This window comes from Vidua macroura, chromosome 6 (assembly GCF_024509145.1).
Source record: "Vidua macroura isolate BioBank_ID:100142 chromosome 6, ASM2450914v1, whole genome shotgun sequence".
NCBI lineage: Eukaryota > Metazoa > Chordata > Aves > Passeriformes > Viduidae > Vidua > Vidua macroura.
The window spans coordinates 53,182,673-53,200,801 of NC_071576.1; the positions used below are offsets into that span (position 1 = coordinate 53,182,673).

Sequence of the window (18,129 nt, forward strand, 5' to 3'; positions counted from 1 at the left end):
ATCTGTAAAATAGCATGTTCTAGTTGGTCTTGGATACTCTGTACCACATGCAAACCTTTCTGCTTACATAGCATTTCCCTACCAACAGATAGGAAAGTAATTCTCAGGCATATGGGAAGATTTTCGAAGGATGGGTCTTTTCCTTTTTGTGTAACACAGAAAAGGGGAAAAATAAACAAAATCTAACCTCCTTTGCTTTTACTTTCTAATCTAGGTAAGAGACACCACTGCAGCACACCATGCAATAGATGAGAGCTTCAGGAACAGATTTAAAATCCATTCAGATTTGACCTGCAAGCACTGCTGCAGCCAGCTTTTGTGGGGAACTAATACCTGTGGAGTTTTCTTTCATGAGCTCTTGAGTCCTACCTTTTCCCAGGTCTCATTTCCCCAAACCAGCAACTCTAATCCTGCAGTGAGGTCTAGCTACACTACCTTTCAGGCTGAAATAAATGGTGAATCCTGTGGGAATTTGGGGGGAGGAGGATCCATGTTAAGCTTCCCTACAACATTTGTAGCGGTTCTTAAAGAAAAAAAAATAAACAAAACCTGACAGGCACTGCTGCCTTGGTGGTTGCTCCTTCTGTGCATGCAAGTCCCAGTGTAGGGACCAAGAAGCACAAATAATTATGAAAAAAATAGAATCAGTAAATCTGCACTCCACTGAACAGTACTTTACAGACTGGAAGCATCTCACTTAGAGATGGAGATTGAAAAGTAAAATTTGCTTTGGGTTTTTGTTTTTTTTAATCAGTAGATAGTCACAAATACTGTATCACATGACAGCTCATCGTTCTCTATGAAGTTTTATTGTTTCTTTACCTCAGATTGCAGCAAAGCTCCTATTACAAAATTAAAAAAAAACCCAACCAAACAACACAGCAGCTGTAGCCTACAGGTTTTAATTACCAGGCAAACTTTGGAAGCAACTTTGTACAGCAATTGTCTTTTGTCTGCAAGCAGTATTCTTAATAACACATTGTGAAAGACCGGGGGCTCATAAAAACACTACTGTGGGAAATCAAATTACATTCTCTTAATTTGAGCCCACTCACCATCACTATATGAAGCTGACATCCCTGATAAAAGCGGTCTTTGTTTGATATTTTGAGCAATAAAAGAATTTTCCCAATCTTGAAGGGGCCTGGCTAAGCCACACATCCTTATTATCCAAGCTCTGGTGCAATATTATGACCTTCCTTGCCACATCTGCTGATTTACATAATTGTCCCTCACCAGGTGACAAATTTCACTCTTTTCTCTTTGTCAATGAGAATTTAGCTTTTAGAAGCAGTGAGGTATCACACTTCCCAAATAGATGCTATTTTTCTTAATGTTTTGCAAGCACTGCAGAGACAGTGCAAGCAATGACTCAGCTCCATAACACCTACCTAAAAATGGAGGGAAAAGGGGTTAACCAATGTGTACATAAATGTATCCAACAAAAGCAGCTGGCTGCCTGGGCTTTGGGCAATCTGTCAGAGATGAGTACTCCCTCCCACTGTCTTGTGATCTTCTTTTCTTTATTAGTAGTAGTAATATTTATTGTTATTATTTTGTAGGAAAGGGTTTAATCTTATTTTACATATGTTTTTAGTCTGTTTATTGTTCTCCAAGTTTGTCTTTCAGGGAGGAAGAAGAAATGTTTCAAAACACACTGAAAGACTATGGCTCATACCCACCTCATGTACACAAATTCAGTATATAAAAGACCAGGAAAAAATACTGTTGCTAAGCACATGAACCCTCTTTTATCTGAAACAGAGTAAAAGACACTCCTTCTGACTCTGAATGTTCCACCATGCAAACAAGTTCTGTAATGTGACATATTAGCTAGAAGGTGCAGTGTTCTCTCTCTGTTGTTGTACCCAATTCTTGGTTGCATTTTGAAATAAACATCATAGTTTGAAATATGGGTTAGCAGAATCTTCCAATCCAATTTTTAATTATTTTATTTCATTATACTGGTGAAGCAAACAGGTTTATTTCTCTTCCTCACTGGTACCCTGCAGCAGATGGTTCAGAGAAGCTATTTCATTCAAATAACCCCACTAATTTCACATTCTGTTTACAACTTGCATATGGCAAGAGGAGCACCTCACCTCACAGACTTCCAGCATGCTGTGCTGGTCAAAATGAGGGCAGTGTGTTTTCATGAAATCTTATTCCTCCAGTCTCCATCAGAATACAGAATATTTGGGGCTTCTTTTTGCAGCGCCCAACCCTTCAACAGTGATTCAGTGCAAGCAATACTGACCTTCCCAGAGCTGAGCCTACCTGGGGGTCATCCAGGGTCTTGCCTACGTGTCTATCTTCTCCTGACATCAGCCTGGCTCTTGATCTTCTGCTTCCCAAATCAGCTACAGGAGGTAGGAGGGATGGGGCTCCCCATGTGAGTGGTACAAGTCAGCACCAGAAATGGTAGAAATGCCTCTTATCCCCAGTTGCCTCAGGACTATCTGAAGGTTATGTCATGTTGCTTTGACTTCTCACAAAAAAGGTATTTTCAACATTGCTCCATTCATCACTCATTTTACAACATTCAAATAAACCAGAGGAGTACTCTTAACATTGAAGAATTCATTTAGAAATACATGACTTTCATCTATTTTACCTATGGAATCATGAAATGCTGTAAAATGTGCCATTTTTTACACAGACACCCCCTGAAGAAGTTCACTGCTGTGATTTTATTGAGTTCCCCATCAGCTTAGGACAATGTGTAAAAAGCTAACTTAGCTGGACAATCTACAAAATATTGCTTTGAAAATCATTATCATTCCCCTGCATTTTTAAATTATGACCCTACCTTATCACAAGGTCTTCTAATAGCCAGAATTCATAAAAGATGGGAATGTTTTTCCTAAGTAAATTTATATATTTTTGTTACAAATTTTTATTTTAATTATAGATTTTAAATAATAGAAAACAGCCTTTGAAGTTATGGACATGATAAATGAAATTTACAGCATTAAAAAAAAACTCAACAAAATAACAAAAACAAAAACAAAAACAAAAACAAAAACAAAAACAAAAACAAAAAAAAAACACAAAAGGAGGAGAAGAGCTTTTATAGAAAATCATATAACTGACTAGAGATGAAGTAAGTGAAATGCCAGAGAAAGGACATAATAACACTAGGAGCAAGTTGATCTGTACCTCACAGAAGTTAAAACTGGATCCCTTCTAAAGAGTTTTAAACTCACCTGATAAAATACCACATAAAAATTATGTATAAGACAAATAACTGAAAAGATGGAAAAACTGTAAGGCAGGGGAAAGGCAGAATTAGCATCTTCACCATGGTTTTATTGCTGCTTGCTTGCTGTAGTGGCACCCAGAGCCCTACAGCCAGTGAGGGCACACAGACTGCAGGAACCAGCATTAACTCCTCATGGAGCCTCATCCTTTGTCCTCCCATAGCAACAACTGACAAACTCCTTTGCACTCATTAAAAATCCCTCTCTGCTCATGCTCTTGGGACCTTATTCTGCAAATATGGTGCATAGAGAATTTGATGTTATTTGCATAATTCTAAAAAATTAATGATGAAGATGCTGAAAAATGGAAAACAGATGCTGAAAAAAGCAAACCAAAGCAACACAGACATACCACAGATATGTTGCTCTATCACTCTGCTGAAACCTTGAATTGGAAAACCACCTCTTCCCCTTTTGTGGGCAATTATGCTCCCCAGCAAGCCCACTTTCACTTCAACCCTTATCAGAGCAAGGTTTCACAGCTACTTGCTCTGATAATGGGAGCAGTGCAGTGGGTCACGCTTTGGATGCCCCTCCTGTGGGAAGCCCTCAGGACCTGGGGCCAGCACCCTGCATGGCTTGGGGTGTTGACAGACAGACAGACACCCTCGGTGCACCCCATTCTGGCCTGAGACATTGCTCAGGAACTCCCCAGTCACTTGGGAACACCATGCACAAGGATGGAAAAAAAAAAGGCTCTGCTGATCATTGCTTACCAACACAGGACTCCCCGGAAGGAGAGTAGCTTCCATTGTCATGGAAACCGCTTCTGCACTCACAGTGGTACCACCCTGGGAGGTTAACACAGCGTGAATGGTTGTGACACTCAATGATCCCCTCTGCACACTCATCAATATCTGCCTCAGAGAAAAACACAAGCCAGCCAGGAAATTAATTTCCTTTGACACCAATACTGTAGGTTTGATTTTTTTTTTTTTTTAATCTTATTGGTTTGGAGTTTTTTTTAAGATTTCTTTTAATAGATGGATCAAGGTTTATTACAGTTCCAAACAACAGACATTTAAAACATGACTCATAGAACAACAATAAAAAATAACAATAATACATCATGTAATCTATTACAGACAAGACATTCTTTTACACCATGATTTGCTGAAAATGCAAAGCAAACATGCAGATTTTTTGTTCCTTGTTAGGTTTTTTGTGGTTTGGATTTTTTGTTTGCTTTTTTAACTCAGAAATTACATTTGTCTGTGCATTTAAAGCGTTGCAGAACAGGTTGTCCACTGAAAAGGCAGTTTCAGCAACATTCCTGCTTTACAAACTGCCTGTGCCAGGACACCTTGGAAAGAAAAGGCATTTTCTTCAGGATTTGTGTTGCCAGCATTCAGCTGCAATATTGGCAGCTATCTGGAATTGAAGGTGTTCAGAACATTTCACAAACACTGGTTAATCTCTTTTGTTTATATGATCAAAATAAATACCCAGTACAAGTGTAACTGCGTGTGACAAACAGAAAAAGCAGTCCATGTTTCAGCTGCAATAAAACGTTTAGCTGGAAAAGAGTGAGGCAAATGGCAGCAAGTCTGTAGCAATGGAAAGATACAGCATGATGAATACCCTGCTGAGGTTCAATAAATGTGCTGGTTTTAGAAAGGGGTTTCTCAAATTTCTGTAACATGTTTAATAGAGACTTCGTAATTGCCAGTAACCTTGGCTAATCATGGCTGGCACCTGGCTGCTTCTCCCCTTTGAGCATTTTTCAGCACATTTTGTAGGGTTGTAATTAAAATTAGCAAATTAATTATATGCTAACCTTGTGGTAATTTAAGAAGTCATTATATTTTCATTCCTCTATTCAGCTCAAGCTTTTTTTTTTTTTTTTTTTTAATTTTGGACAGTTTTCAGCTGGGTAACTTATCAATTAAAAGAAGGCTCAAATTATTCCCAAATAATTCCCACTTTCACCCACTGAGAATTTTTTTCTTGGCACACTTAAAATGTGCATAAAACTGTGCATACAAAACCAAAAAATCTGGGTGAAAATAGGTTTGGAAACAACATTTAGCTCCACAAGCATCAAGGACAAGTGTCTCATGATCCTGATGCAAGACTGATGCAAGGTGATTAACTAACCACAGAATGTAGCTTTTATCTCAATTTCCAAAATACATACACCAATATGGTTTCATGGACTGCACTGGAGTCATGTTGATGTACGTGGAAATTGATTTGAATGAAGTATCCTTCAACACAATCCCATTGTCTTACATCTTACAAGCAATACCATAGAGAAGTTTGATTTTTCCTCATTTCAGTAACAATACTTATTCTTGTTGAAATATAGCTGAAAAAACCTAAAAAACGCTGTTTTCCAAGATTCGTGTTCACCCTCACTCAAGCATGAACCAAGTTATCTACATAACAGGATCATAAATGCTATTTCTTTCTAGCTTTATTCAGCTCCCATCTAACAATAAAGTCAATTTTTAAATGCTTTACGATCTGTCGCTGCTGTCACCTTTTCTGTACTTTGTACTTTGTGGAAGTTAATTTTAGTGTTAAAACACTGCACGAATGTAGCTGTCCATCAACGGTGAGTGCTGCTTGCAAACTCAGACACTTTCAATTCATTACAGCAAATGGAATTTATAACCATGATCTTTTCACATGTCATGGCTGATGAAACAGGTTTAATCCTATTTGGAAAGTGAATGACTTTGCTACTGCAGGTCAATTGCAAATGAATCCTTCTTCTTACTTTCCTTTCTTTCCCAGTGTTGGATTGGAGAATGTTTCTGTTTAAAGACTGCTTTCTTGTGTCAGTCCTGTACTGGACTTCAATCTGTTCAATTTTACATTTTTAATTTAAAAAATTAACAGAGATTTCCTAAAGTTCATTTCTAAGCTTAAGCCCATTCAAGAGTATATGATTTAGGTTCATGGCAAAGGACACTAACTGACTAGCAGTCTACTTTTCAGAAAGCCTGTCTGCCAGGGTACCAAAACTAAGCAGAAGACTTCAACAGAAGAAGAGCCGTTAGGTTATGCCTGTACATGATGTCAAAAAGTAAAATAATACACAGAACTCCTTCAAGACTAGATGACTTTACTGTGGCAGTACCATACTTGTTACAGCTTTTGCTCCCTGATGCGTAGGGAGATGCTAACCAATTTCTTCAACCAGCAGAGCTAGGTAAAAAAGACTTGCTTTCAGTTTTACAGGTTCTTCCTTTACTTCCTCAATCTCCTTAAACCACTGGAGCTATGCCAGCATTGTCCTACACATGCTGGGGGCAGTGGGCAAAGGACAAGAGAAGCTATGTAGGCTTTTTGGGAAAATATGCCACGTCACACACCACTGGTGTGGAAGCAGCTAGTAAAAAACTCTTCAAGCTCTACTTCCCACCACTACCTCTCCCCTTTAGGTTAAGCTCAGCATTCCTCCTTGTTCCCCAGCCCAGCCTTCTCCTGCATGCAGGTGCTGGATACAGGCTGGGAGGATGGTGCAGGAAGGAGAATGGGGAATCAATTCTCCCTCTGCTTCTGCAGCAGGTTAGGATTCCTTTGGGAGCACATCAGCAGCAGCGCCATGTGATATGATGTGCATGAAGAGCCGTATCAACAAGGAAAACCCTTAACAGCATCTCTGCTTATCTAACACATTACTGTTTCTTGAAATGGTGCACATGAACACTAAAAGGGTTGGAAATCCCATTATGAGCTCTACAAGCTTCTCCTATGATCCTGTATGATCCTACAAGCTTCTCCTATGATCCTGTGTGTTGTTTGTAGCATGTGTATAAACACAGGTCTGCAGGAATAGGAAAATCTTGTGGATGTTTTAGAAACTGAGATTTATGATGCTCAGAATACCAAGAGGGAAAAGCAAATAACAGCTTCATAAAATGGTGTGTCATACACCATGACATTATTTAGTTCAGTTAATAGACCATTTCCAGCAGGACATCCTATGTCTTTTCAAAACACTTTTTTTGAGCATTTCTTCTGCACAGAGAAATTTTGATATAGATAAGAGCCAATTCAGGGAATAAGAATCAATTCACTTCTCTTCATCACTGCTTTTCCATCTTTAGATTCTAGCACCATATTTGCATATTTGCCTCAGGATAGAAGTCTTTCTATCCAAGTCTGGTTTGGGGTTTTGCTATAGAATTTGAGTTAGATATACACACTATTTTTGTGTGTGCAGATGCTTACCAAAATGTGCTATATGTACTTTCTTTTTAAAGTTCTGTTAAGCTGAAATGGAAGTGTAAAGTTTTGACCTGTGAGTGAAAACAGTGTAGAAATTCTAATCTTTTTTCAAAGGAGCACATTAAAACCTAATCAGAAATTCTGTCACTTCACACAGGCCAGAAGAAATAATTGGTGGGCATCTTTTGGCTGTGTTGCCGTGCTGCAGGTGTTGCTTGCCCTCGATGCTCCTGGCAGCAGGATGGGCAGTTTTGTATGGGCTTTCTGCAGGTCTGTGTTAGTATTTAGATAGTCTAAAATAAAGTGCTTGTGAGAAACTGCCCATTTAATGTTTCCTTGGGAAGTGGAAAGTTTCATAATCTTAATTTTCCTCTGCAGTCTCTGGCTAAGTATCTGTGCTACCTTTGCATTAAGGGTGGTATTTTTCTTTTCTTGCTCTAAGACACGGCTGCTCTTACTACCATGACATTGTTTTGTAGTTTTTTTCATTCAAGCCTTGCTATAACATCCATGTAAAAGGAGATCTCATACAAACCATCCTGTTGCCTGCTTTTACCCTACTCAGTCATTTGACTGCCTTTAGTAGAAAACTGTTAATGGATGTGCAACACTCCACTATAGTGGCTTTGCAAATGCCCATAAATAGCACATTTATGTATTGGAGAATAAAGGCACCACTTGGTTTCATAAAAGCTCTTGCAAGATATTAATCCTGTCCTTTAAGGACAGGTCTGTAATTTTTACTTTTAGCAGCTTCTTGCATTATTCATACAGGTATTTATGCAGACAAGATAAATAGGATAATTTATCTCAAAATAAAACACAATGGCTTCAGAACCCTGTGAAAAAGTAAAATTAAATTAATTCAATCTTTTCTAATGTCCTACCATGTTTAAGTCACTGTGTGATAATACTAAAAGGAAACCTGTGCAGTGTCATGTAACAGCTAGCAGTCTACAGTTTCAATGAGACAGAAGAGTTTTATTGTAGAAGTGTCTATTCATCAAGCCATTACTGCATTCTTTTTCATGCAAAAAAAATATACATTCCTTTTCTTTAGTTTCCACTGACTAGGAGACCAATAAGCAGGAAAAGCGTGTACTAACAAGAAAGGATCACAGAGGTCTCAAGCTCCCTGAATTAAAATTGTATCTTGAAAGCTGACTCCATTGCTTCCAGAGCATTTCAGCTTTGTTTTCCACATCATAGTATTTTTCTTCAACATAAAAACACCAGAAAAATGCACCCAGACAACTGAGGCATTCGTTATATTTAAAATACAGCCTCTTCTCATCTCCTACTCCAGCCTAAGCCTCACTTCCACAAGACAGAGATAGCAAGAAAGGGACGGCACTGACAGCACTATGCATACAGTGTCCCTGCTGCAAAAGGATTCATTCCACTATTTCAAATAAACCCTGAAAGCAAAGACAACTACTTTGGATGAGAACAGATGAAAAAATCTCTTTCTCTCTAAAAAACTCCAGCAAACCCTCCCATCTGCCTACCACTTCAGTTTTACATAAACTTTTATAAAGACTGAATTTTATCCTTTATTATTAACCCTTAGATTTTTTTAGATCATTAAATCTCTATATTAGCTTTGACAGTTCACTACAAGAGGGGCCTGCCTTTATTTTTAAACATATGCAATACAAAACAGAAATACAGTGCCAGCAGGCACCCTTAAAGTCTGCTAGATTTTCCCAGTCGAAACAGGAGAGGCTAAAACACTCTGACCTTGTCCCAGGTTTGCAACCTAGCGTGCCTGGAATACCAAGGATACAGCTGGTACTGCAATTCAGCTGTTAAACAAATGGTAACTTAGAGAACACAGATAACTCTGTAATTAAGTTACATTTGAATAATGACTGGTGGCTGTTGCTCAGCCTCATGGGGCCACTTCATTCTTAAGACAACAGAGATACTGAAAACAGGGAAGGACAGGAAAGACATCTGTCTGAGAACTATCTGCTGGCATTTTTAATAATCAAGTTTTAGTTTCACAGTTTTAGGTATCTCAGGTGATAAAGACTGCCCCCATCTCTGCCTGAAGCCAGCAGCAAGCTTTGGAATAACTGCTTAGGAAATTTTTCCTTGACATTTAGCCTCCTTTTTAATTATGTTCATTTTAACTCATTCGGAGACTCGGGGCAAACAATTAACACCAAATAACATATTCCTCTCTCTTCAGTAGTCATGGCTGTTTTCACAGACTGATTTTAATTGCTTTATATTTATATTGGCCTTTGCAATTCCTTCTCAGGCAGGAAAAGTTTTGCCTGTATAAATGGTACAGGCTTTGGTCCATTTTTCTATTTTTAGGATACAGTGGTAAACCATAAAATTTTTAATTTGTTAAGATAATGAATGAAACTCACAGTCATGAATAATCAAACCACACAAACAGTTTAATAGTACTATATGGCTTTCAGGGATGAAATGTGTGCTCACCATCCTTTATAATTAAAGAACAGCTGTAATATGCTTTATTGTATAATTTTGGACTGGTATAAAGATTTTTAATCATTTGACACTCACATGCAAATTCAGAATGATGAGCTCACCAAGAATAAATGGAATTAAACCAATATCAGCATAATAAGACAGACTAGTTGTACCAGCATTTTAAAAGATTAATTCTTTTAATATATAACACCTAATTTATTGAAATTAATTTTAGTACTTTATATACTTATACACAGTCCAAGATGATGTCTTTATTATTTTAGTGCATCTCTCTCTCATACCCTCATATTCATTGATTACCATGCTAAATATGCAGCACACTTGGAGTATGCAACTGAAAGATCCTGGCTCATTCAAATAAATCTCACTTCACAGGACTGGAGTTGAAAAGAATTTTTTTTTCTCATATCTAAAGATTATTGGGTGATGTGGGACATAAGAACTGGAACAAGACCATTCAGTAGAAAGCCTGGCAGGGTAAAGAACTGTTTCATATTTAGTATGGTATTTGAGTTTTCATTACAAACAGGATTTTAATTATCACTCCACAAGCCAGAAAAAGACTGTCTTCACAATTAGTGGGTTAAGTTTCAACCTGAGGCAGAGACTTTCTGTCAAATTTGAGGCTGATGGTCAATTTGTCTTTCAAACTACATCATCTTGAAAACAGCAGGGCTACTAGCCCAGAATTTAATGTATTCCAGCTCTTGGAACCATAGTGCCAGTCAAGCACAATGTAGCTGTTTGAAGATGGGCATGGGGAACACACAGGTCAAAATAACCTGTTTGCCAACTCCAGCCATTACTGAACTAATGACACTGAACTTGAGGACAGAAGTTCAGCTCCTTGCCTACTAACACCTTGTACCCGCTGGCAGTATCCACAGTTCTCCAGGAACATCCTTGCTCTTTTTGACATTATGCTGTTCCTAAACATACGGAAGCACCTTGTCAGGACTCCAAATTCAGTGTTTTTCTACCTCTTGAGGAACAGTGTGTAGTCTTCATGCTACAGGTACTCATGCAAATCAATCTGGAAGCATTTCTGCAGAGAAACTGAACCACAGACCACTAGTAAATCAACAACCACCATGACTTAATTTCTGTAATATATATTAATATATATTTATTGGTAGAGAGATATAATGTGCAATTAACAGGTGAGATAAATAAGGCAGAGAGAGATACAAATACCTTTCCAAAGTTGTCCAAAGCCAAACTGTGAGAAACTTCTCAATTTTATAATTCCATTCCACTCTCCTGCCATTTAGGTCACCATTCTCTATTCCCTATAAAAATATTCTCAAGCAAGGCCAACCTTTGCTACCTTCCTGATTCATGAACGCGAGCTTTTTTTTTTTTTTTTTTTTTTTTTTTAAGTATCTTCATCCACGACTGCTAATTCAATTAAATTGTGATCCTGGAGTTGTACCTGCATATATAATATATAAGCAACTATTCAGAGTATTAGATATGCATACTAGAATAAAATGACAACCAAGATCAATAGGAGAGGATTGTTATGTCAATGAACTTTAAACGATGGAGCCCTCAGCACAGAGAGGTATTCTTCTACACAGCCAGGGTTATACACATTTTTTTAAAGAAAGTTCAAACCCATTCCTAAAGCAAACTACTTTCACACACACAGCTGCTTTAAGCCTATTGAAAGCATAACTGCTGTAAATTCAGATTCATTGAATTTACAATGACTGGTAAGTTTTTTTGCACTAAAAACTTACTACAGATTGCACAATTAAGTTTCAGAAAATCTGCATGGCAAAATACATTAAGTATCTCATAAAAAGACTAATATATCAATGAGAATAAAAAGTACTTTCGGCAAGCGATTTGGCATCCTGCAATTAAAGAGTTGTGCATTCTTTGCCAAGATTACAAAATTTAAGAACAAACACCTAAAGGGGACAGATGTTAAGACAAAATAGCTGATGGGTGCCAACCAGCTGGAACACAGCTTGGCACAAAAGGAACTGGGAGTCCTGGTGGGCACCAAGGTGAACATGAACCAGAAAGATGACTCTGCTGTGAAGAAGGTGAATGGTGCCTTCAGCTGCATTAAGTACTGCCAGCAGGGTGAGGGAGGTGATCCTTCCCACTGCTCAGCTGGTGAAACCACACCTGAAGTGCTGGACCCATTTCTGACCTCCCCAGTACAAGAGAGAGATGGAACAGCAGTGGAGAGACCAAGCTTGGGACACGAGGATGAGTGAGGGCTGGGGCATCACTCACAGGAGGAAAGGCTGAGAGGGCTGGGGCTGTTTAGGCTGGAGAGGAGAAGGCTCAGTGGGGATCCTATAGACACATATAAATACCCAAAGGGAAGGTGCCAAGAGGATGGAGCCAGGCTCTTCTGAGCAGTGACCAGTGACAGGACCAGGGCCCATGGGCACAAAGTGAAACAGCAGGAACATCATCCATCTGAACACCAGGAAACACTCTTGCAGTGTGAGGCTGCCCAGGGAAGCTGTGGAGTCTCCTTCCTTGGAGATACACAAAAGCCATCTGGATGTGGTCCTGGGCAACTGGCTCCAGGTGGCCGTAACTGAGCAGTGGGGTTGGACAAGGCAACTTCCAGAGGTCCCTTCCAACCTCAGCCATTCTGTCAGTCTCTGATTCTGCCTCAGAAGGAATGCTCACTTGAATGAAAACTGATGAACTAGACAGGCTGCAGGCTGCAGATTGTTTCATCAGAACTACCAAAGAAACCTCTTATAGAAGAGGACACTGACAGCACTCTCCACTCAACTTACCAACTGTCTGCAATCCAGTGCACTGCACAAAAGGAATCATTCAGGTGACACTGGCTCTATGTACAAACCCTTCATGGATGAGCCTCAGCATTATTACCCAGTGCCATCAGACTTCATGCACAATTTCTAGGTACAATGCATAAGCAATATATCACTCCATCAAGCAGTTGAAATGCTAAGTTTCAACATCAGTGATAGAAATAGCCTATTATCTTATCTAGAACATCCCATGGCAGAGAAAAGATATTCCCTTCCATAAATTCTTTGGTGATTTGCCTCAACCAATTTTAGAACAACTCACATGATGAGTCCTCCCCAACTTCATTGAGAAGATTATATTGCAGCCCAATAGTGAACAGTGTTAGGAAGTTCTTTTGATTAGTTTGAGCCCTTCTATAAATGAGTATTTCAAAACAGCACTTGTAAAAAAAATTCACTGCTAACAGGAGGCAGCAGCTGATGAGAAAATAATAAAGAGCACATTTATATAATAATATAATAATTATATTATTATATTATAAATTATTATATTGTAGTATTATTTACATATTATTATATAATATTATAATATTATAAATAATATAAAAATAATAAAGAACACACTGTGGCTGGGGTGGCTAAATGTCAGTCATTCTCCTTAAAATTCCCATCTATACCATTGTGCCAAAGGGCACACGAAGCAAATCCAAATTACAGGTTTAGACTATAATAGTGTGCACACCCTATAGTACCCTTGAGAATTTAATACTAATGAGAAATAGTCTCAATTAGTTTTTTAAAATCTTGAACTGATTAACAGCTTCAGAAAAGCATTTTCATTCATACAGTAATAAATTCTCCCAAGGAAGCAAATCCCCAAACAATCAGTATAAAATGAGCTCTTGAAATCATAAGCAGAATAATGTAAAGCTCTCTGCATCCTTAATTAGGGATGAAAATGGTTCAGGAAGGGCTGATCAATAAAGTGCAAATGATAAAAATGCATACTTTTGGAGAATGTGTGAACACAGTTTCATAAAAAAATGAAATCTGTGGTGGGTCTTCCACACAGCACACTGAATTGCAACTGCTCTCATCAAAGGAAGATCCCCAGCCACTTTGGAATATGTATATTTATTTCTGATAGTAAGAAGGGTGCACAAAAAGTCCCTATAATGATACCAAATAACAGAAGCCTGGAAGAGCTGCTTAAGAGAAATCAAGACTCTTGCAGCACTTTGCCTATCTCCTTGTGTTCATCAGGCAAGTAAAAGACATTCTCTATTTTGGTCTGCTTGAACTTTCTCCAGCCCCACCACCTTCCACCTGTTACCCACCACCCCCTCCAGCAGTGCAGTTAATTTACCCACGTTCCCAGCCCTGTCACACCATGTGCACAGTCACAAAAAGCACTTTGGTGTCGTGATTTCCGTGCACAGCCCAGGAAGTTTGAGAAACACAAAAAAAAGTGTGTTTTCCCAGTTAAACCTGGACATTTCACTTCACTACATAATCAGAGTCAACATGTTGCAAAAAATCTACAAAATTTTACTAAACCAACACAACATATCCACTAGCACCTTCAGAATGAAGGTGAGAATTCATCCCAGATGCTCAACTGTCCTCCACATCCTCAGGAGTCAATGAGCTGATACAGACTTTAAAATACCCACTGCTTAATGTCTTCTGTTTTCTTCAGCACCTCGAATCAGAATTTGTTCCAGTGTTAAACTTATTTGTTCTATATAATACATTTAAAAATTATAATCATTTATATGTACTTTCAATCAAGCTAGAAAGATTTCCCCCGAGAAGACTCAAAATTCCAAAAGTCTTAAAACCGTTCATAAAGTGAACTTCCTATTTCACATGCACTTCTAAACCTAATTAAGGAGAGCAAAGTATATCAGTGTCTGTAAAAGCACAATGTTGCATCCAATGTTTCTTCCAGATGAAAAACTCAGTCATTACTGTTACCTTTCTTTTTAAATAGTGTAATGAATATTTCCAAATAAATAAAAAGTGCCTTCTTCCCTAGTATAAAATGTGCTTTTTGAAAGCATATGCTTTCTCTTTCAATGTTAATTACAGATTGAATTTTTAACTTGACTAAACCATTAGTTGTGACTTTGATCAGACCTCAGTTCCCCCAGCCTGGGTGCTGTTTCAGACATCAATAATTCTAATTAAACCAACTCTGAGATAGGACTACATCATTTCTCTATGCAATTGAAAATGTGCAACTGAAATAAGTAGAAAATCTTAAAAGGAAAGCCAGTGGACTCATATAATAATAATAATAACAATAATAACAATAATAACAATAACATTATTGTTATTATACATTGAACTTCTATATAGTCCTTCATCCTTGGATGTCAAAATACTTCTTAATAGCATAATACTTTGTTATGAAAAGAAAAATATAAAAAGCCTCTGTTTATTTGCTTATCTGAAAGGAGTTTAATTATTCATGATGAAGATACAGTCACTGCTTGCTGCATGAGTAAGACCTCCACACATTAGAATCACACATTTATCCAAATTGATTTTGTGCCCTTCATTTCATTAAATTAACAAAGTTTAATTTTACCTAAGTTGAATTCAATTGTTTTCATTAGCATTTCCAAAGGAAGGAGTTCTTCATAGTAGATGGTTTTACAATTTAAAGACTACAATATAATTTACTCTCTTCAAATGCACTAACCTATAGAACAATTGTCCTCAAAAAATGTATCTGCAAAAGCTGGAATGTAAGATTTTACTGGACCAGGAGGATCACCTTGAACTTTGTAGGCTCTACATGGTCTCAGTACTAGTGCTTGTGGGCTTGGGGTGCCTGGGAAGACTTGGTGAATCTGGCTAGATGAGTAAATTTGGGATTAGAAGCAACAGCTACTTGGGGTCTAACACTGGTGCTACTACCATCACTGTGTTTGATCTTCAAAATTTTCTCTGCATTTCTGTTTATCTGCAAGCAAATATTTTTGATACTACAAAAACATTTAGTAGATCTTCATATACACTTCAGATAGTATGTAGATGAAAGAATGAATATACAAAATGACATCATTTCACAAAGAGATTTCATAGATGGATATAAGTATACGTACGGTCTGTGGTTCGAGCTTCATTATCAGTGAAATGAGGTTGATCTGCAGCATAGGGAATACCAAAACAAAAAGAAATCCCAGCTGTCCTATGCATATTTCTGCATTTAGGAACAAGAGTAATTTTGAGGGGAGGGAAAAAAAGTCAGTGTAAACAGAGCACTTATCCCATCCCTTTAGATTTCTTTCCTTAATTGCTCTGGATTTGCATCTTTCTTCAGAGACTGTGGTCTCCATCCTGCATATTAGATCCAGATCAGAGACTGGGTGAGGTGAGCTACTCCAGACAGTGTGACAACTGCGACTCATGTCATGAACAAGGACAACAGCAGTGGTGGCTTAGCCTGAACATCAGAGGTCATAAGCATGAAAAGGGCTGTAGAGGAAACTGTTCCACAGTAGAAAATATGACCTCAGCTAACAAATAGAAACAGACAGTGGAAATTACTCTTAGGACCACATGAAACCACCTAATGTGTCTCAGTCTGTATGATTTAAATCACTTGAGAGTCAGTAAAAAAGATGCTTACTGCCTGACAGTGACTTAGGACAATGATGGCTCTAAAACAAATGAGCACTAAGTACCAGTAAAGCATGTGGCATGCAACTGGCAAGGAACTTGGGACCACCAAAGCAGAATATAAAATATCTGGCTTTCCAAAACAATGTTTTCACAGATTGTGAAACACAGCAGAGAAAAGGCAAAATGACAGATGTGCATTTTATTTGGTTCTTAACATGCGCCAACTTAGAAATCATATAGACTGTCACCCAAATTTATGAAATATAGTAAAAGAAGATGCCTTCTGAACTTATCCTTCAGTTATCTAACCCCAAAATTCACCAGTCTTTTAGATGCAGATCTTATTTTCTCTAATATCTAGTCAAAATATCGATTTTGTATTTTGCTTTAAGATAGGGTCATTTATTATACCCCTATGGATATTTCTTAGTAAATCTACATTATTTTCCAGTAACTGAAAATTTGGTCTCTCACGGATTTTCAGTTTTAGGAATAATTTTAGTTCAAATCACACCATCAGTTAAGAGTTGGGTTGCTTTCAGGCTATAATTCATCTAACACCTCCTTCAGATGCTTCCTTAGAAGAAGCATCAGGCATTAGAAACACCCATTTCCCTCCACTCACTGTAACAAGAGGTTTAGCTGACTACCTCAAGGCAGACATCCATGATCCCTCTCATTAGAACAAGGTAAGAACAACTCTATTTCAGCTGGCAAAGCATGAATCTACATGAGAAAGACTCAGTGAACTGTGCTGAAGGGGTCTGCAAATGTAAATTACGTGTCAGAATCTCAGACTAATTCAGACTGGCTGGGGTGTCAGAGGTCTCTGGACCAAGCTGCAGTATCCAGCAGGGCCCATAGTGAGGGCAAACCAGAGCTGCTCAGCTCAGAGCTGGAGGCGTGGAAAACCACCCCATTCCAGTTTAGATGTGTCCCCTGGAGATGTCACGCCCTCCTTGGCTGATGCACTTCTGCAGGAGCAGCAGTAACAAGTGCACAGAGCACACCAGCTGTGAGGAACAGCTCCAGACACCCATGGGAGGCCACTTCTCAGAAAGCTGAACATAAATTTGAAGGGCTCATCTTCAGGGCATGTAGACAAGTAAGCTACTGGGGCTGTTTTGGCCTCTTTAATGGTCCAGTGGGAAACCTTGGATGGAGGAAAGAGTTTAAAAACGATGAAAACAGGGTTTCTAACAGTGCTAGAAGGGAGATATATTTTACAGTAAACCTGCTTTTTCTTTTATCCATTTTTATATCTTCCTGCTTTCTTCCTTCCTTTTTATTTTCTGATATAGAACAAAAAGTTCATGTGACAATATAAAGAAAAGGTAACACAAGGAAAAGTATTCCATACACTAAGTAACACAAACTGCCATTTTACAGACCATGCTTTGAGCTTTGTCCTAGGCTGGCTCTTTTTTGGTTGCTTTGACTATTCCAGAAAAGTACTCCTACTCTTTCAAAGTCAAACAACCCACACATGCTCTACTGGCAAAACCTTGATCAAGTTTCTTGCCTTCTTGCACCTGCCAGTGATCATTCACCACCCCCTTTGAATTATTTTTTTTTCCACTAACACCTATGTAACAGAGTTTTTGGCCTAAGCACACATGGAACATTCCTCCATTTCCAAGATGAGACTAGAATCTTCTGAACTACTTTAAGAGTTTTCTATTTTATAATCTTTTTCATCAAAGTTTAAATTTTTACCTTCATTTATATTGCTTTTAGTCAAAGGCATCTCTTCTAGCCCTGTTAGAATACCAAAAATATAAAACGAGAACTGGGTTTCCTAGGAAGAACTGAATATATATGTCTTTATTTTTCAAGTT

The 18,129-nt window shown here is 38.2% G+C and overlaps 1 protein-coding gene across 2 annotated transcripts in view; it reads right to left on the minus strand.

Moving 5' to 3' along the window:
• Positions 1-18,129, minus strand: part of NELL1 (neural EGFL like 1) — a 290,478-nt gene that overhangs the window by 14,954 nt on the left and 257,395 nt on the right. Inside the window, exon 16 of one of the 2 annotated variants that reach the window (XM_053981605.1) lies at positions 3,977-4,117. The exons of the other annotated variant lie outside the window; for it this stretch is intronic. Coding sequence (XP_053837580.1) covers positions 3,977-4,117 — 141 coding nt within the window. The remainder of the gene's footprint in view (positions 1-3,976; positions 4,118-18,129) is intronic. 2 annotated transcript variants of the gene reach the window in all.